At 52.0% G+C, this 22022-nt stretch overlaps 1 protein-coding gene across 2 annotated transcripts in view; it reads right to left on the reverse strand.

The window, feature by feature from the left end:
• Positions 1 to 22022, reverse strand: part of MIPOL1 (mirror-image polydactyly 1) — a 680101-nt gene that overhangs the window by 125309 nt on the left and 532770 nt on the right. For both annotated transcript variants that reach the window (XR_013600818.1, XM_078659355.1), the window contains exon 12: positions 8599 to 8693. Coding sequence is in view for 1 of the 2 variants with exons in the window: in XM_078659355.1 (XP_078515481.1) it covers positions 8599 to 8693 (95 nt within the window). In the remaining variant the exon portion in view is untranslated. The remainder of the gene's footprint in view (positions 1 to 8598; positions 8694 to 22022) is intronic.

The raw sequence follows: 22022 nt of genomic DNA on the forward strand, positions 1-22022 counted from the left end.
TTTACCTGCAGTACACAGGCAGCGCCAGCAGAGGAGCTGTTTACCTGTAGTACACAAGCAGGGTCTGCAGAGGAGCTGTTTACCTGTAGTACACAAGCAGCGTCAGCAGAGGAGCTGTTTACCTGCAGTACACAGGCAGTGCCATCAGAGGAGCTGTTTACCAGTAGTACACAGGCAGCGTCAGCCGAGGAGCTGTTTACCTGCAGTACACAGGCAGCGCCAGCAGAGGAGCTGTTTACCTGTAGTACACGTGCAGCGTGTGCAGAGGAGCTGTTTACCTGTAGTACACGTGCAGCGCCAGCAGAGGAGCTGTTTACCGTTGAACCTGTCACCAGGTAGGTCGCCCCCCCTAGCCACCGCGTGGTCCTCCTCGTGCTGTGCTCTGCCCACTGGTTTCCTCCTGCATTTCTCGTCTTCCCTGTGCCTCTGAGTTCGCCGCTTTACCACGCTGTGAGTTCGCCGTTTCTACCCCTCTGTTTTGTTGATTAGTTTCCCCTCGTTCCCCTTTTGACTTCTGTTACCAATTTTGTTTTCGTTTTATTGTTTTTTGTTAATTGGTCTTTCCCCTCGCTCCCCCTTGCCTTCTGTGCCCTCCCGCCTCGCCCTCGTTTTCCCGCCGCTGCTCCCTGCGGCCCCGCCCCCGCCCGGCGCTCCCATTCGCCACCCCGCTCCCGCCTCCCAGCTGCTCCTCCCTCCATCAGCCCCTCATATGGAGGCCGCACGGTGGTAAAGGGAGCGACCGTTGACCCTGTCACCAGGTAGGTCGCCCCCCTAGCCACCGCGTGGTCCTCCTCGTGCTGTGTGCTGCGCACTGCCCGCTGGTTTCCTCCTGCATTTCTCGTCTTCCCTGTGCCTGTGAGTTCGCCGCTTTACCCCGCTGTGAGTTCGCCGTTTCTACCCCTCTTTTTTGTTCATTAGTTTCCCCTCGTTCCCCTTTTGACTTCTGTTACCAATTTTGTTTTCGTTTTATTGTTTTTTGTTAATTTGTCTTTCCCCTCGCTCCCCCTTGCCTTCTGTGTCTTCCCGCCGCTGCTCCCTGCGGCCCGCCCCCCCGACGCTCCCATTCGCCACCCCGCTCCCCAGTTGCTCCTCCCTCCCTCAGCCCCTCATATGGAGGCCGCACGGTGGTAAAGGGAGCGACCGTTGACCCTGTCACCAGGTAGGTCGCCCCCCCCGAGCCACCACGTGGTCCTCCTCGTGCTGTGTGCTGTGCTCTGCCTGCTGGTTTCCTCCTGCATTTCTCGTCTTCCCTGTGCCTGTGAGTTCGCCGCTTTACCACGCTGTGAGTTCGCCGTTTCTACCCCTCTGTTTTGTTCATCAGTTTCCCCTCGTTCCCCTTTTGACTTCTGTTACCAATTTTGTTTTTGTTTTATTGTTTTTTGTTAATTGGTCTTTCCCCTAGCTCCCCCTTGCGGTCTGTGCCCTCCCGCCTCGCCCTCATTTTCCCGCCGCTGCTCCCTGCGGCCCCGCACCTCCGACGCTCCCATTCGCCACCCCGCTCCCGCCTCCCAGCTGCTCCTCCCTCCCTCAGCCCCTCATATGGAGGCCGCACGGCGTACGTGCCGATTATGCGCTGAAGGCGCGCCAAAGGCAAGCCCGTCTACGCCCGTCCGCGCCTGGACCGCGCCCAGCGCCAGGAACCCTGGCCCCCGACGATGCCAGCCCACACGACGGACCTACGCCGCCGCCACCCTCAACGCACTCAACGCCGCCGGAACCCTGCCTGCTACCGAGCCACCCCGAAACGCACCCACAGACCGTTCACCTGCCAAGCCTGCAAGTTCACCTGTCTCCGGACCTGCACCGCAAACAAAAGACCAGGCACCAGCAACAACCACCTCAAGTGCATCCTGCTCAACACCCGCTCCGTCCACAGACACGCTGTCGAACTCTGGAACCTGCTCGACACAACATCACCAGACGTCGCCTTCCTCACGGAAACCTGGATGAACGCCTCCTCAGCCCCTGACATCGCCATAGCCATCCCGGACGGATACAAGATCACCCGGAGGGACCGCGTCAACCAGACCGGAGGAGGCATCGCCATCATCCACAGGAACACCATCCGCATCACGACCAACTCCGACGACACCTTCACCGCCGCCGAGCACCTCCACTTCCAGATACACACCGACCCCAAGACCATCCTCAGAGCCACCCTCATCTACAGACCCCCGGGACCACGCACCCAATTCAGCGAAGACATCGCAGACTTCATCAGCCTGCACGCCCTCCCCTCCGCTGACTACATCCTCCTAGGGGACCTCAACTTCCACCTGGAGAAAAACAACGACACCAACACCACCACCCTGCTGGACAACCTCGCCAACCTCGGACTCAAGCAACAGGTGAACACCCCCACCCACTACGCCGGCCACATGGTTGACCCCGTCTTCTCCTCCAGCAAGCACATCTCCTTCAGCCACTCCACCGGACTTCATTGGACGGATCACAGCTGCATCCACTTCAGCTTCGGAAGAACCACGACCCACCACCAACCGCAACAGGCTCCTCACAGGAGCTGGAGCAAGATCACCGCCGACCAGCTCCCCACCTCCCTCAGCCTGAACCCTCCCGCCAGCGCATCGGACCCCAACGAAGCAGCCCGCACCTTCACACAGTGGCTCACTGTGAGAAGTTGGCCTGATGTGCAGTGCTCACTATTCTAGTGATCACTATATATCAGTCCAAACAACCCTTATTGATGATTGGTTGTAAGTCAACCTTATAGACCAGCTATCCTAGTAGCATGGATACGAGCAGTCTAAGGCTAAGACTCTAGAGGGCGTGTTAAGCCAGCTGTTTTACCATCACATTACCCCTTGAACACCCAGTGAAAGGACACCACACAAGTGTTATGAAAATAAACAGTGTATTTATTAGAATCACAACAACCCTGTACTCTTTATGAGGACAGGGTGCTAGGCACACAACAAAACTCTTACGAAAATACTTAAGTTAGCACAGTATATACAAATGCCCGAGGGGCACGAAAAACCATATACTCTAAAAGTGGAATGCGAAATTACTAGCAGGTAAGTACAGTACTAATAGGCTTTGGAATCGCTAGGACTTGACTATGGAATCGTTAGATTACTTCTAGGAGGCCCAGGGGACTCGGGTGCAGAGTGTGCACTCTCACGCGGGATGCGGGACAAAGTCTATGGAAGCTAGTAAAGGTAAAGTTAGTGTTCACGGGCGAACCCGACCTGGTTGGGAGAAAACGACAGTGGATCCTGACCCTTGGATAGTGAGGCTATGCTGGGACACCGAAGTGCCGAAGTTACCTAGCCCAGGGGCTGCAGCTGCATAGGTCTCAAAAGACGTCGGGAATCCTCGTTGCCGGACCAGGAGCCTGGAAGAAAGATGCTGGCAGGCGACCAGTGAAGAGAGTTCGAGTTGATCCAAGCCTGGATCTTGAAGATGGATGACACCTGAAAGCAGAGGGGACCAAGTTCGTGACTACTAGCCAGTAGTCAGTGGGCACCAGGAGGGCACCGGATGGTAGTCACCTCGACTAGGTGAGTGGGCGACGCTGTGCTCTGCAGATCTCACGGACCAGGAGGTGTTGTCGGCGACCAGGATGGAGAGGCGAGCTGTCCCACGATGGATGAAGCTGTCGGCGTCGAAGTACCCAGGATTGGGCAACAAAGCCTTGGCTAATTCAAGCCCACGCGGTGGACTCAAAATGGCGTCTTGAGTGGACCAGGAGGGTCCGGGGTGCTCCTCTTCTGGAAGGGAGCAAGGGCCAGTCTGGAGCAACCAGACTAGCAGCAGTGATGTCGTCGGGCGTCGTTCAGAAGGCCACAAGCCAGCGGGCTAGTAGCCAAACAACGCGGTGAGCAGCAAAAAGCAGAAGGGCCCCACGCCGATCGTGGAGATGCTGGGGGGCTGCTCTTCGGTGCTGGAGCTGCTCAGGGTCGGGGCTTCTCGGACCCCAAAGCACTCGCCAGGAAATTACTCGGCGGGCTTGCTGTGCAGAAGTCGTGCAGTCTTGGCAATAGTCGGTCCCTTGAGGTCTCGTCGCACTCACGGTTCTCAGCTTGGCTGTAGAGATGAGTAGAGGTCGGAGGTGCCAGGGAAGCCGGGTCTTGTCGAGCTGGGCAGTCGGATTCCGGAGGAAGGACTTGCAGCAGACCGCAGTGTTCTTGATGGTGCCTGCGGATGCAGGGTGACTACTCCTTAGTCACAAGGGAGAATCTTGAAGAAGGAAATCTTGAAGTCCTTTCGTAGAAAGTCGTGTCTTGATTCCAAAGATGATCTAATTTGGAAGGGGGCCTGCTCCTACCTTTATCTGGGAAAAGGGGGCTGGCACGCGACTAAGTCCTGCCCTATGGGTGGGACCAGGAGGGGGGTGGTTACACCCACTTCCTTGGCGGGCTTTTCCCCAGCTCAGGGTCTGGAGTGTCCCTGGAACTGGTTCAAGCCGGCCTATGCATAGTGAGCACCGGGGTGCCACTTGCAGTCACCTTCCTCTGAAGCCCTGCCTAACTAGGATACACAAAATCCAGTCTTGGACGGTGCTGGCACCGCCCCTGGCAGGAAACCCTTTGTCCTTATCTCCTGCTCTGGGAGGACTCCCAGCAGCAGGAGGGCAGACTTGTGTCTCGGTGGCAGCATCCATTTTGTGGAGCTGAGGCTCTGTTTGACTTTAACCGGGGTTAGGGGTTACATACATGTCGTGTCCCTCTAGAAGGGTGGAATGCTAACCCCGTCGCCAGAATTGGCGAGGGGTTAGTATTCCAATTCGTATGACACCTTACTCGACATGTTTTGATAAAGCGATACCAGAGTTGGCACATAACCGCGAGGATTATAATGCACTTAAGAGTATATGGTATGCGATATCATGGAAACGGCTAAGGGATAGATCCCGAAAGCCGCAGACAGGCTCAGCTCATGCCAGAGCACCATCTCACACGATTCCAAGCACTCTGCCTTCAGGATTGTTAAGGCCTGCCATAGGAGTGACTGATAGGAGATCTGTGTGTCCATTTTAGGGTTAGATATAGGTATACTATATCTAAAGCAAAGGGTGAGTACACCACCTTGCCCCAGCTGTCGTGCAGCCAGTTGTGTCAGTTTAGTTAGTCAGTCCAGGGGTGGCACAATACATGCTTCAGCCCCTGGGAGACTTCTGGGTGCACCTCAGCCCTGGGTACAGGGACTTGGAGAGGGCCCAGTGCCAATTCAGTACCTGAGTACAATTTGGATAGAGAGAACAGCTAGGCTGTGGGTCTGATTAGCAGGCCCACAGCCAGGGAAAGTCGTAAACCAGTGCAGCAAAAAGCAAAAATCTGGGTGATCATAGGATTGCAGACCCTACTCTCCTACACTCACCAACTGCGCCGACGACCTCGCACCACTGAAGAACCCTCCCAGCAGACCCGGCAGTAAGAAAGCCTCCTGGTTCAGCAACAAACTCAAAACATCCAAGAAAAACTGCCGCACCCTTGAAAAAGCCTGGCGCCACGACCAGACCACAGAAAACGTGACTGCCCTCAAGAACGCCACCCGCAAACACCACCAGCTGATCCGCACCACCAAAAGAACAACATTCAAAGGACGACTGGACAACAACACCCACAACAGCAAGGAACTCTTCAGCATCGTCAAAGAGTTTTCGTACCCCAACGCCGGAAACAACGACATCACACCCTCGCAAGACCTCTGCGACTCACTCGCCACCTTCTTCCACCGCAAAATCGCCGACATACACAACAGCTTTGGCGCACAGACCACGCACCCAACCACCAAACCAACGCCCCCCACCACCACCCTCTGCAACTGGACCCCGGTCAGCACCGAAGACACCACCCGCATGATGAACACCATCCACTCCGGATCACCAACCGACCCCTGCCCCCACCACGTCTTCAACAAGGCCGACTCTATCAACGCACCCCAACTCCGGGACATCATCAACGTCTCCTTCAACACCGCCACCTTCCTGGAGAGCTGGAAGCACGCCGAGCTCAGCGCCCTCTTGAAGAAACCAACAGCGGACCCCACCGACCTCAAGAACTTCCGCCCCATCTCGCTCCTCCCTTTTCCTGCCAAGGTCATCGAGAAGACCGTCAACAGACAGCTCACCGCCTTCCTCGAAACTAACGGATCCCTCGACCCTTCGCAGTCCGGCTTCCGAGCCAACCACAGCACCGAGACCGCCCTCATCGCAGCCACCGACGACATCAGATCCCTGCTCGACAAAGGGGAAACAGTCGCCCTCATCCTCCTGGACCTATCTGCGGCGTTCGACACGGTCTGCCACCGCACCCTAGTACAGCGCCTCAACAACATCGGAATCCAAGGGAAGGCGCTGGAGTGGATCATCTTGTTCCTCACCGGAAGAACCCAGAGAGTCCGCCTCCCCCCGTTCAGGTCCAAGGCCACGGAAGTCATCTGCGGCGTACCACAAGGATCCTCACTCAGCCCCACGCTCTTCAACGTCTACATGAGCCCCCTCGCAGCCATCGCACGCCAACACAACCTCAACATCATCTCCTACGCCGACGACACCCAGCTGATCCTTTTCCTCACCAACGACCCCGCCACCGCTAGAGCCAGCGTACACGACGGGATGAAAGACGTCGCCGAGTGGATGAAGAACAGCCGCCTGAAACTGAACTCAGACAAGACGGAAGTCCTCATCCTGGGATCATCGCCCTCCGCCTGGAACGACTCCTGGTGGCCCCCTGCCCTGGGCACCACCCCCAAGCCAACGGACCACGCGCAAAACCTGGGCTTCATCCTGGACTCCTCCCTCTCGATGACCAGACAAGTCAACGCCGTATCGTCATCGTGCTTCAATACCCTGCACATGCTTCGTAAGATCTTCCGATGGATCCCCACCGAAACCAGGAGGACAGTCACCCAGGCACTCGTCACCAGCGGACTGGACTACGGGAACACCCTCTACGCGGGAACCACTGCCAAACTACAGAAAAGACTCCAGCGCATCCAGAACGCCTCCGCACAACGCGTCCTGGACATCCCCCGACACAGCCACATCACGACCCACCTGAGACCTGCACTGGCTCCCCATCAACAAGAGGATCACATTCAGACTCCTCACCCACGCACACAAGACTCTCCACGACATGGGCCGGAAGTACCTCAACGACCGCCTGACCTTCTACACGCCCACCTGCCAGCTACGATCGGCCAGCCTCGCCCTCGCCGCCGTACCACGCATTCGCAGAGCCACCACCGGAGGAAGATCTTTCTCCTACCTGGCGGCCAAGACATGGAACTCCCTCCCCACCCACCTACGGCTAACCCAGGACCATCGCTCCTTCAGGAAACAACTCAAGACCTGGTTTTTCGAGCAGTAGCGGACCCTCCCCCCCCTCTCAGCGCCTTGAGACCCTTCTGGGTGAGTAGCGCGCTCTACAAATTCGATGATTTATTGATTGATTCATAGTACACAAGCAGGGTCTGCAGAGCGTCTGCAGAGGAGCTGTTTACCTGTAGTACACAGGCAGCGCCACCAGAGGAGCTGTTTACCTGTAGTACATAGGCAGAGCCACCAGAGGAGCTGTTTACCTGTAGTACACAGGCAGCGCAAGCAGGGGAGCTGTTTACCTATAGTACACGTGCAGCGTCTGCAGAGGAGCTGTTTACCTGTAGTACATGTGCAGCGCCAGCAGAGGAGCTGTTTACGTGTAGTACACGTGCAGCGCCAGCAGAGGAGCTGTTTACCTGTAGTACACGTGCAGCGCCAGCAGAGGAGCTGTTTACGTGTAGTACACGTGCAGCGCCAGCAGAGGAGCTGTTTACCTGTAGTACACGTGCAGCGCCAGCAGAGGAGCTGTTTACCTGTAGTACACGTGCAGCGTCTGCAGAGGAGCTGTTTACCTGTAGTACACGTGCAGCGTCTGCAGAGGAGCTGTTTACGTGTAGTACACGTGCAGCGCCAGCAGAGGAGCTGTTTACGTGTAGTACACAAGCAGGGTCTGCAGAGGAGCTGTTTACCTGTAGTACACGTGCAGCGCCAGCAGAGGAGCTGTTTACCTGTAGTACACGTGCAGCGCCAGCAGAGGAGCTGTTTACCTGTAGTACACGTGCAGCGTCTGCAGAGGAGCTGTTTACGTGTAGTACACGTGCAGCTCCAGCAGAGGAGCTGTTTACCTGTAGTACACAGGCAGCGCAAGCAGGGGAGCTGTTTACCTGTAGTACACGTGCAGCGTCTGCAGAGGAGCTGTTTACCTGTAGTACACGTGCAGCACCAGCAGAGGAGCTGTTTACGTGTAGTACACGTGCAGCGCCAGCAGAGGAGCTGTTTACCTGTAGTACACGTGCAGCGCCAGCAGAGGAGCTGTTTACCTGTAGTACACGTGCAGCGCCAGCAGAGGAGCTGTTTACCTGTAGTACACGTGCAGCGTCTGCAGAGGAGCTGTTTACCTGTAGTACACGTGCAGCGCCAGCAGAGGAGCTGTTTACGTGTAGTACACGTGCAGCGCCAGCAGAGGAGCTGTTTACCTGTAGTACACAAGCAGGATCTGCAGAGGAGCTGTTTACCTGTAGTACACAGGCAGAGCCACCAGAGGACCTGTTTACCTGTAGTACACAGGCAGCGCCAGCAGAGGAGCTGTTTACCTGTAGTAGACACGCAGGGTCTGCAGCTCCTCCTCCAGCCTCTTGTACTCTTCCACAGCCTGGTCTCGGTCCTGCTGCAGGGACATTAACTGCACCTGAAAGAGAAGCAACAATTTATCTTTCTGTTGTGGGGCAAGCAGCAGGGGGCGCTGCTGCCCAAGATCACAAGCAGCGCTTGAGCATGGTACATTTCAGGCAGTGCCCTGAGCAGAGCTTATCCGGGCATGGGGTACATGTAGAGACAGACACCAAAGCAGTACAGATGCAGAGAACACAGAGCAGGCAGGGATGGGGCACAGGCAGAGAAGAGCAAAGAGGAGGACTGGGGCACAGGCAGAGTAGAGCACAGAGACCAGGACTGGGGCACAGGCAGAGAAGAGCAAAGCAACCAGGCAGGACAGGGGCACAGACAGAGAACCTCAGTGTTTATCACAGAGTACTGCTGCAGAAGTTATACACAGGCACAGTCTCCATGTCGTGAGTATGAACCTGTGTCTATCACAGAGTACTGCTGCTCCAGTTATACACAGGCACTGTCTCCATGTCGTGAGTATGAACCTGTGTCTATCGCAGAGTACGGCTGCACCAGTTATACACAGGCACTGTCTCCATGTCGTATGAACCTGTGTCTATCACAGAGTACTGCTGCTCCAGTTATACACAGGCACTGTCTCCATGTCGTGAGTATGAACCTGTGTCTATCACAGAGTACGGCTGCTCCAGTTGTACACAGGCACTGTCTCCATGTCGTGAGTATGAACCGGTGTCTATCACAGAGTACGGCTGCTCCAGTTATACACAGGCACTGTCTCCATGTCGTATGAACCTGTGTCTATCGCAGAGTACTGCTGCACCAGTTATACACAGGCACTGTCTCCATGTCGTGAGTATGAACCTGTGTCTATCGCAGAGTACGGCTGCACCAGTTATACACAGGCACTGTCTCCATGTCGTATGAACCTGTGTCTATCGCAGAGTACGGCTGCTCCAGTTATACACAGGCACTGTCTCTATGTCGTATGAACCTGTGTCTATCGCAGAGTACTGCTGCAGAAGTTATACACAGGCACTGTCTCCATGTCGTGAGTATGAACCTGTGTCTATCACAGAGTACTGCTGCTCCAGTTATACACAGGCACTGTCTCCATGTCGTGAGTATGAACCTGTCTATCGCAGAGTACTGCTGCACCAGTTATACACAGGCACTGTCTCCATGTCGTGAGTATGAAACGGTGTCTATCGCAGAGTACTGCTGCACCAGTTATACACAGGCACTGTCTCCATGTCGTGAGTATGAACCGGTGTCTATCACAGAGTACTGCTGCTCCAGTTATACACAGGCACTGTCTCCATGTCGTGAGTATGAACCGGTGTCTATCACAGAGTACGGCTGCTCCAGTTATACACAGGCACTGTCTCCATGTCGTGAGTATGAACCGGTGTCTATCACAGAGTACGGCTGCTCCAGTTATACACAGGCACTGTCTCCATGTCGTATGAACCTGTGTCTATCGCAGAGTACTGCTGCACCAGTTATACACAGGCACTGTCTCCATGTCGTGAGTATGAACCTGTGTCTATCGCAGAGTACGGCTGCACCAGTTATACACAGGCACTGTCTCCATGTCGTGAGTATGAACCTGTGTCTATCACAGAGTACGGCTGCTCCAGTTGTACACAGGCACTGTCTCCATGTCGTGAGTATGAACCGGTGTCTATCACAGAGTACGGCTGCTCCAGTTATACACAGGCACTGTCTCCATGTCGTATGAACCTGTGTCTATCGCAGAGTACTGCTGCACCAGTTCTACACAGGCACTGTCTCCATGTCGTGAGTATGAACCTGTGTCTATCGCAGAGTACGGCTGCACCAGTTATACACAGGCATTGTCTCCATGTCGTATGAACCTGTGTCTATCGCAGAGTACGGCTGCTCCAGTTATACACAGGCACTGTCTCTATGTCGTATGAACCTGTGTCTATCGCAGAGTACGGCTGCACCAGTTATACACAGGCACTGTCTCCATGTCGTATGAACCTGTGTCTATCGCAGAGTACGGCTGCTCCAGTTATACACAGGCACTGTCTCTATGTCGTATGAACCTGTGTCTATCGCAGAGTACGGCTGCACCAGTTATACACAGGCACTGTCTCCATGTCGTGAGTATGAACCTGTGTCTATCGCAGAGTACTGCTGCACCAGTTATACACAGGCACTGTCTCCATGTCGGGAGTGTGAACCTGTGTCTATCGAAGAGTACTGCTGCACCAGTTATACACAGGCACTGCCTCCATGTCGTCAATATGAACCTGTGTCTATCGCAGAGTACTGCTGCACCAGTTATACACAGGCACTGTCTCCATGTCGTGAGTATGAACCAGTGTCTATCGCAGAGTACGGCTGCACCAGTTAAACACAGGCACTGTCTCCATGTCGTATGAACCTGTGTCTATCGCAGAGTACTGCTGCTCCAGTTATACACAGGCACTGTCTCCATGTCGTATGAACCTGTGTCTATCCCAGAGTACTGCTGCACCAGTTATACACAGGCACTGTCTCCATGTCGTATGAACCTGTGTCTATCCCAGAGAACTGCTGCACCAGTTATACACAGGCACTGTCTCCATGTCGTATGAACCTGTGTCTATCCCAGGGTACGGCTGCACCAGTTATACACAGGCACTGTCTCCATGCCGTGAGTATGAACCTGTGTCTATCACAGAGGAAGGCTGCACCAGTTATACACAGGCACTGTCTCCATGTCGTATGAACCTGTGTCTATCACAGAGGAAGGCTGCACCAGTTATACACAGGCACTGTCTCCATGTCGTAAGAACCTGTGTCTATCGCAGAGTACTGCTGCTCCAGTTATACACAGGCACTGTCTCCCTGTCGTATGAACCTGTGTCTATGGCAGAGTATGGCTGCACCAGTTATACACAGGCACTGCCTCCATGTCGAGGAGTATGAACCTGTGTCTATCGCAGAGTACGGCTGCACCAGTTATACACAGGCACTGCCTGCATGTCGATGAGTATGAACCTGTGTCTATCGCAGAGTACGGATGCACCAGTTATACACAGGCACTGTCTCCATGTCGTGAGTATGAACCTGTGTCTATCGCAGAGTACTGCTGCTCCAGTTATACACAGGCACTGTCTCCATGTCGTGAGTATGAACCTGTGTCTATCCCAGAGTACTGCTGCACCAGTTATACACAGGCACTGTCTCCATGTCGTGAGTATTAACCTGTGTCTATCGCAGAGTACTGCTGCTCCAGTTATACACAGGCACTATCTCCATGTCGTATAAACCTGTGTATATCGCAGAGTACTGCTGCACCAGTTATACACAGGCACTGTCTCCATGTCGTATGAACCTGTGTCTATCGCAGAGTACGGCTGCACCAGTTATACACAGGTACTGTCTCCATGTCGTATGAACCTGTGTCTATCGCAGAGTACGGCTGCACCAGTTATACACAGGCACTGTCTCCATGTCGTGAGTATGAACCTGTGTCTATCACAGAGTACGGCTGCACCAGTTATACACAGGCACTGACTCCATGTCGTATGAACCTGTGTCTATCGCAGAGTACTGCTGCACCAGTTATACACAGGCACTGTCTCCATGTCGTATGAACCTGTGTCTATAGCAGAGTACGGCTGCACCAGTTATACACAGGCACTGTCTCCATGTCGTATGAACCTGTATCTATCCCAGAGTACTGCTGCACCAGTTATACACAGGCACTGTCTCCATGTCGTGAGTATGAACCTGTGTCTATTGCAGAGTACGGCTGCACCAGTTATACACAGGCACTGTCTCCATGTCGTGAGTATGAACCTGTGTCTATCACAGAGTACGGCTGCACCAGTTATACACAGGCACTGTCTCCATGTCGTATGAACCTGTGTCTATCGCAGAGTACTGCTGCACCAGTTATACACAGGCACTGTCTCCATGTCATATGAACCTGTGTCTATAGCAGAGTACGGCTGCACCAGTTATACACAGGCACTGTCTCCATGTCGGGAGTATGAACCTGTGTCTATCCCAGAGTACGGCTGCACCAGTTATACACAGGCACTGACTCCATGTCGTATGAACCTGTGTCTATCGCAGAGTACTGCTGCAGAAGTTATACACAGGCACTGTCTCCATGTCGTATGAACGGATATATGACGTTACCACGCGTTCTTTTACCACGCAGACCATTACCACGCATTTTTTACAACGCAGGACCCTTTACCACGCATACCATTACAACGTTGGTATTTACAACGCAGGTACTATTACAACGCATACCATTACAACGTAAGTATAGGTAAGTAAATAATATGGTAAAATAGTGTAATTATTAATATTTTTTTTTAATTAATAAATTATTATTTTAATATTTAATAATTTTAAATATTTATATTAATATTTATTTATTAATTTTTAAATATATATATATGTTAAAAATACCCCTGTACCCCCAAAACCCAAACCCAGCCCTAAAACCTAAAAATACCCCTGAACCCCAAAACCCAAACCCAGCCCTGAACCCTAAAAATACCCCTGTACCCCAAAAACTGCAAACTGACCCTGAACCCTAAAAATACCCCTGTACCCCAAAAACTGAAAACTGACCCTGAACCCTAAAAATACCCCTGTACCCCAAAAACTGAAAACTGACCCTGAACCCTAAAAATACCCCTGTACCCAAAAACTGAAAACTGACCCTGAACCCTAAAAATACCCCTGTACCCCAAAAACTGAAAACTGACCCTGAACCCTAAAAATACCCTTGTACCCAAAAACTGAAAACTGACCCTGAACCCTAAAAATACCCATTTACCCAAAAACTGAAAACTGACCCTGAACCCTAAAAATACCCATTTACCCAAAACCCAAACCTAAAATATTTTAAATAAAATTATATACTTACCAATACTTACGTTGTAATGGTGTGCGTTGTAAAAGTACCTGCGTTGTAAATACCAGCGTTGTAATGGTATGCGTGGTAAAGGGTCCTGCGTTGTAAAAGTTGCGTGGTAAAGGTAGGTCGTGGTAAAAGTTGCGTGGTAAAGGTTGTATACCCGTATGAACCTGTGTCTATAGTAGAGTACGGCTGCACCAGTTATACACAGGCACTGTCTCCATGTCGTGAGTATGAACCTGTGTCTATCGCAGAGTACTGCTGCACCAGTTATACACAGGCACTGTCTCCATGTCGTATGAACCTGTGTCTATAGCAGAGTACGGCTGCACCAGTTATACACAGGCACTGTCTCCATGTCGGGAGTATGAACCTGTGTCTGTCCCAGAGTACTGCTGCACCAGTTATACACAGGCACTGTCTCAATGTCGTGAGTATGAACCTGTGTCTATTGCAGAGTACGGCTGCACCAGTTGTACACAGGCACTGTCACCATGTCGGGAGTATGAACCTGTGTCTATCCCAGAGTACTGCTGCACCAGTTATACACAGGCACTGTCTCCATGTCGTGAGTATGAACCTGTGTCTATTGCAGAGTACTGCTGCACCAGTAATACACAGGCACTGTCTCCATGTCGTGAGTATGAACCTGTGTCTATTGCAGAGTACGGCTGCACCAGTTGTACACAGGCACTGTCACCATGTCGGGAGTATGAACCTGTGTCTATCCCAGAGTACTGCTGCACCAGTTATACACAGGCACTGTCTCCATGTCGTGAGTATGAACCTGTGTCTATTGCAGAGTACGGCTGCACCAGTTATACACAGGCACTGTCTCCATGTCGTGAGTATGAACCTGTGTCTATCGCAGACTACTGCTGCACCAGTTATACACAGGCACTGTCTCCATGTCGTATGAACCGGTGTCAGTCGCAGAGTACTGCTGCACCAGTTATACACATGCACTGTCTCCATGTCGTGAGTGTGAACTTGTGTCTATCGCAGAGTACGGCTGCACCAGTTATACCCAGGCACTGTCTCCATGTCGTGAGTATGAACCTGTGTCTATCCCAGAGTACTGCTGCACCAGTTATACACATGCACTGTCTCCATGTCGTATGAACCTGTGTCTATCGCAGAGTACGGCTGCACCAGTTATACACAGGCACTGTCTCCATGTCGTATGAACCTGTGTCTATCGCAGAGTGCGGCTGCACCAGTTATACACAGGCACTGTCTCCATGTCGTGAGTATGAACCTGTGTCTATCGCAGAGTACGGCTGCACCAGTTATACACAGGCACTGTCTCCATGTCGTATGAACCTGTGTCTATCGCAGAGTACGGCTGCACCAGTTATACACATGCACTGTCTCCATGTCGTGAGTGTGAACCTGTGTCTATGGCAGAGTACTGCTGCTCTAGTTATACACAGGCACTGTCTCCATGTCGCGAGTATGAACCTGTGTCTATCGCAGAGTACTGCTGCTCCAGTTATACACAGGCACTGTCTCCATGTCGTATGAACCTGTGTCTATCGCAGAGTACTGCTGCACCAGTTATACACAGGCACTGTCTCCATGTCGTGAGTATGAACCTGTGTCTATCGCAGAGTACTGCTGCACCAGTTATACACAGGCACTGTCTCCATGTCGTATGAACCTGTGTCTATCGCAGAGTATGGCTGCACCAGTTATACACAGGCACTGTCTCCATGTCGTGAGTATGAACCTGTGTCTATCGCAGAGTACTGCTGCTCCAGTTATACACAGGCACTGTCTCCATGTCGTATGAACCTGTGTCTATCCCAGAGTACTGCTGCACCAGTTATACACAGGCACTGTCTCCATGTCGTGAGTATGAACCTGTGTCTATCGCAGAGTACGGCTGCTCCAGTTATACACAGGCACTGTCTCCATGTCGTGAGTATGAACCTGTGTCCATCGCAGAGTACTGCTGCTCCAGTTATACACAGGCACTGTCTCCATGTCGTGAGTATGAACCTGTGTCTATCGCAGAGTACGGCTGCTCCAGTTATAACAGGGAATGTCTCCATGTCGTGAGTATGAACCTGTGTCTATCCCAGAGTACTGCTGCACCAGTTATACACAGGCACTGTCTCCATGTCGTGAGTATGAACCCGTGTCTATCGCAGAGTACGGCTGCTCCAGTTATACACAGGCACTGTCTCCATGTCGTATGAACCTGTGTCTATCCTAGAGAACTGCTGCACCAGTTATACACAGGCACTGTCTCCATGTCGTATGAACCTGTGTCTATCCCAGGGTACGGCTGCACCAGTTATACACAGGCACTGTCTCCATGTCGTATGAACCTGTGTCTATCGCAGAGTACTGCTGCTCCAGTTATACACAGGCACTGTCTCCATGTCTTGAGTATTAACCTGTGTCTATCCCAGAGTACGGCTGCACCAGTTATACACAGGCACTGTCTCCATGTCGTGAGTATGAACCTGTGTCTATCACAGAGTACGGCTGCACCAGTTATACACAGGCACTGTCTCCATGTCGTATGAACCTGTGTCTATCGCAGAGTACGGCTGCACCAGTTATACACAGGCACTGTCTCCATGTCGTATGAACCTGTGTCTATCGCAGAGTACGGCTGCACCAGTTATACACAGGCACTGTCTCCATGTCGTGAGTATGAACCTGTGTCTATAGCAGAGTACGGCTGCACCAGTTATACACAGGCACTGTCTCCATGTCGTGAGTATGAACCTGTGTCTATCGCAGAGTACTGCTGCACCAGTTATACACAGGCACTGTCTCCATGTCGTATGAACCTGTGTCTATCGCAGAGTACTGCTGCACCAGTTATACACAGGCACTGTCTCCATGTCGTATGAACCTGTGTCTATCGCAGAGTACTGCTGCTCCAGTTATACACAGGCACTGTCTCCATGTCGTATGAACCTGTGTCTATCGCAGAGTACTGCTGCACCAGTTATACACAGGCACTGTCTCCATGTCGTATGAACCTGTGTCTATCGCAGAGTACTGCTGCTCCAGTTATACACAGGCACTGTCTCCATGTCGTATGAAGCTGTGTCTATCACAGAGGAAGGCTGCACCAGTTATACACAGGCACTGACTCCATGTCGTATGAACCTGTGTCTATCGCAGAGTACTGCTGCACCAGTTATACACAGGCACTGTCTCCATGTCGTATGAACCTGTGTCTATAGCAGAGTACGGCTGCACCAGTTATACACAGGCACTGTCTCCATGTCGGAAGTATGAACCTGTGTCTATCACAGAGTACGGCTGCTCCAGTTATACACAGGCACGGTCTCCATGTCGTGAGTATGAACCGGTGTCTATCACAGAGTACGGCTGCTCCAGTTATACACAGGCACTGTCTCCATGTCGTATGAACCTGTGTCTATCGCAGAGTACTGCTGCACCAGTTATACACAGGCACTGCCTCCATGTCGTCAATATGAACCTGTGTCTATCCCAGAGTAATGCGGCACCAGTTATACACAGGCACTGTCTCCATGTGGTGAGTATGAACCTGTGTCTATAGCAGAGTACGGCTGCACCAGTTATACACAGGCACTGTCTCCATGTCGTATGAACCTGTGTCTATCGCAGAGTACTGCTGCACCAGTTATACACAGGCACTGTCTCCATGTCGGGAGTATGAACCTGCGTCTATCGCAGAGTACGGCTGCACCAGTTACACACAGGCACTGTCTCCATGTCGTGAGTATGAACCTGTGTCTATCGCAGAGTACTGCTGCACCAGTTATACACAGGCACTGTCTCCATGTCGTGAGTATGAACCTGTGTCTATCGCAGAGTACTGCTGCACCAGTTATACACAGGCACTGTCTCCATGTCATGAGTATGAACCTGTGTCTATCGCAGAGTACTGCTGCACCAGTTATACACAGGCACTGTCTCCATGTCATGAGTATGAACCTGTGTCTATAGCAGAGTACGGCTGCACCAGTTATACACAGGCACTGTTCCATGTCGTGAGTATGAACCTGTGTCTATAGCAGAGTACGGCTGCACCAGTTATACACAGGCACGGACTCCATGTTGTGAGCATGAACCTGTGTCTATAGCAGAGTACGGCTGCACCAGTTATACACAGGCACTGTCTCCATGTTGTGAGCATGAACCGGTGTCTATCACAGAGTACGGCTGCTCCAGTTATACACAGGCACTGTCTCCATGTCGTGAGTATGAACCTGTGTCTATCGCAGAGTACTGCTGCACCAGTTATACACAGGCACTGTCTCCATGTCGTGAGTATGAACCTGTGTCTATCGCAGAGTACGGCTGCACCAGTTATACACAGGCACTGTCTCCATGTCGTATGAACCTGTGTCTATCGCAGAGTACGGCTGCACCAGTTATACAGAGGCACTGTCTCCATGTCGTATGAACCTGTGTCTATCGCAGAGTACGGCTGCACCAGTTATACACAGGCACTGTCTCCATGTCGTATGAACCTGTGTCTATCGCAGAGTACGGCTGCACCAGTTATACACAGGCACTGTCTCCATGTCGTATGAACCTGTGTCTATCGCAGAGTACGGCTGCACCAGTTATACACAGGCACTGTCTCCATGTCGTATGAACCTGTGTCTATCGCAGAGTACGGCTGCACCAGTTATACACAGGCACTGTCTCCATGTCGTGAGTATGAACCGGTGTCTATCACAGAGTACGGCTGCTCCAGTTATACACAGGCACTGTCTCCATGCCGTATGAACCTGTGTCTATCCCAGAGTACGGCTGCACCAGTTATACACAGGCACTGTCTCCATGTCGTGAGTATGAACCTGTGTCTATCGCAGAGTACTGCTGCACCAGTTATACACAGGCACTGTCTCCATGTCGTGAGTATGAACCTGTGTCTATCGCAGAGTACGGCTGCACCAGTTATACACAGGCACTGTCTCCATGTCGTATGAACCTGTGTCTATCGCAGAGTACGGCTGCACCAGTTATACACAGGCACTGTCTCCATGTCGTATGAACCTGTGTCTATCGCAGAGTACTGCTGCATCAGTTATACACAGGCACTGTCTCCATGACGTATGAACCTGTGTCTATCGCAGAGTACGGCTGCACCAGTTATACACAGGCACTGTCTCCATGTCGTGAGTATGAACCTTAGTGTCTATCGCAGAGTACTGCTGCATCAGTTATACACAGGCACTGTCTCCATGACGTATGAACCTGTGTCTATCGCAGAGTACGGCTGCACCAGTTATACACAGGCACTGTCTCCATGTCGTGAGTATGAACCGGTGTCTATCGCAGAGTACTGCTGCATCAGTTATACACAGGCACTGTCTCCATGACGTATGAACCTGTGTCTATCGCAGAGTACGGCTGCACCAGTTATACACAGGCACTGTCTCCATGACGTATGAACCTGTGTCTATCGCAGAGTACGGCTGCATCAGTTATACAGAGGCACTGTCTCCATGTCGTATGAACCTGTGTCTATCGCAGAGTACGGCTGCACCAGTTATACACAGGCACTGTCTCCATGACGTATGAACCTGTGTCTATCGCAGAGTACGGCTGCATCAGTTATACACAGGCACTGTCTCCATGTAATATGAACCTGTGTCTATCACAGAGTATGGCTGCTCCAGTTATACACAGGCACTGTCTCCATGTCGTATGAACCTGTGTCTATCGCAGAGTACGGCTGCACCAGTTATACACAGGCACTGTCTCCATGTCGTGAGTATGAACCGGTGTCTATCGCAGAGTACTGCTGCATCAGTTATACACAGGCACTGTCTCCATGACGTATGAACCTGTGTCTATCGCAGAGTACGGCTGCACCAGTTATACAGAGGCACTGTCTCCATGTCGTATGAACCTGTGTCTATCGCAGAGTACGGCTGCACCAGTTATACACAGGCACTGTCTCCATGTCGTGAGTATGAACCTGTGTCTATCGCAGAGTACGGCTGCACCAGTTATACACAGGCACTGTCTCCATGTCGTATGAACCTGTGTCTATCGCAGAGTACGGCTGCACCAGTTATACACAGGCACTGTCTCCATGTCGTGAGTATGAACCTGTGTCTATCGCAGAGTACGGCTGCACCAGTTATACACAGGCACTGTCTCCATGTCGTATGAACCTGTGTCTATCCCAGAGAACTGCTGCACCAGTTATACACAGGCACTGCCTCCATGTCATATGAACCTGTGTCTATCGCAGAGTACTGCTGCACCAGTTATACACAGGCACTGTCTCTATGTCGTATGAACCTGTGTCTATCCCAGAGAACTGCTGCACCAGTTATACACAGGCACTGCCTCCATGTCATATGAACCTGTGTCTATCCCAGAGAACTGCTGCACCAGTTATACACAGGCACTGCCTCCATGTCATATGAACCCGTGTCTATCCCAGAGTACTGCTGCTCCAGTTATACACAGGCACTGTCTCCATGACGTATGAACCTGTGTCTATCGCAGAGTACGGCTGCACCAGTTATACACAGGCACTGTCTCCATGTCGGGAGTATGAACCTGTGTCTATAGCAGAGTACGGCTGCACCAGTTATACACAGGCACTGTCTCCATGTCGTATGAACCTGTGTCTATCCCAGAGTACGGCTGCTCCAGTTATACACAGGCACTGTCTCCATGTCGTGAGTATGAACCTGTGTCTATCGCAGAGTACGGCTGCACCAGTTACACACAGGCACTGTCTCCATGTCGTGAGTATGAACCTGTGTCTATCACAGAGTACGGCTGCTCCAGTTATACACAGGCACTGTCTCCATGTCGTGTGAACCTGTGTCTATCGCAGAGTACAGCTGCACCAGTTATACACAGGCACTGTCTCCATGTCATATGAACCTGTGTCTATCGCAGAGTACTGCTGCACCAGTTATACACAGGCACTGTCTCCATGTCGTATGAACCTGTGTCTATCCCAGAGAACTGCTGCACCAGTTATACACAGGCACTGCCTCCATGTCATATGAACCTGTGTCTATCCCAGAGAACTGCTGCACCAGTTATACACAGGCACTGCCTCCATGTCATATGAACCCGTGTCTATCCCAGAGTACTGCTGCTCCAGTTATACACAGGCACTGTGTCCATGACGTATGAACCTGTGTCTATCGCAGAGTACGGCTGCACCAGTTATACACAGGCACTGTCTCCATGTCGGGAGTATGAACCTCTGTCTATAGCAGAGTACGGCTGCACCAGTTATACACAGGCACTGTCTCCATGTCGTATGAACCTGTGTCTATCCCAGAGTACGGCTGCTCCAGTTATACACAGGCACTGTCTCCATGTCGGGAGTATGAACCTGTGTCTATCCCAGAGTACGGCTGCACCAGTTATACACAGGCACTGCCTCCATGTCGGGAGTATGAACCTGTGTCTATAGCAGAGTACGGCTGCACCAGTTATACACAGGCACTGTCTCCATGTCGGGAGTATGAACCTGTGTCTATAGCAGAGTACGGCTGCACCAGTTATACACAGGCACTGTCTCCATGTCGTATGAACCTGTGTCTATCCCGGAGTACGGCTGCTCCAGTTATACACAGGCACTGTCTCCATGTCGGGAGTATGAACCTGTGTCTATCCCAGAGTACGGCTGCACCAGTTATACACAGGCACTGCCTCCATGTCATATGAACCTGTGTCTATCGCAGAGTACGGCTGCACCAGTTATACACAGGCACTGTCTCCATGACGTATGAACCTGTGTCTATCGCAGAGTACGGCTGCATCAGTTATACAGAGGCACTGTCTCCATGTCGTATGAACCTGTGTCTATCACAGAGTACGGCTGCACCAGTTATACACAGGCACTGTCTCCATGACGTATGAACCTGTGTCTATCGCAGAGTACGGCTGCATCAGTTATACACAGGCACTGTCTCCATGTAATATGAACCTGTGTCTATCACAGAGTATGGCTGCTCCAGTTATACACAGGCACTGTCTCCATGTCGTATGAACCTGTGTCTATCGCAGAGTACGGCTGCACCAGTTATACACAGGCACTGTCTCCATGTCGTGAGTATGACCCGGTGTCTATCGCAGAGTACTGCTGCATCAGTTATACACAGGCACTGTCTCCATGACGTATGAACCTGTGTCTATCGCAGAGTACGGCTGCACCAGTTATACAGAGGCACTGTCTCCATGTCGTATGAACCTGTGTCTATCGCAGAGTACGGCTGCACCAGTTATACACAGGCACTGTCTCCATGTCGTGAGTATGAACCTGTGTCTATCGCAGAGTACGGCTGCACCAGTTATACACAGGCACTGTCTCCATGTCGTATGAACCTGTGTCTATCGCAGAGTACGGCTGCACCAGTTATACACAGGCACTGTCTCCATGTCGTGAGTATGAACCTGTGTCTATCGCAGAGTACGGCTGCACCAGTTATACACAGGCACTGTCTCCATGTCGTATGAACCTGTGTCTATCCCAGAGAACTGCTGCACCAGTTATAC

Source organism: Lissotriton helveticus, chromosome 9 (genome assembly GCF_964261635.1).
Source record: "Lissotriton helveticus chromosome 9, aLisHel1.1, whole genome shotgun sequence".
Classification (NCBI taxonomy): Eukaryota; Metazoa; Chordata; class Amphibia; order Caudata; family Salamandridae; genus Lissotriton; species Lissotriton helveticus.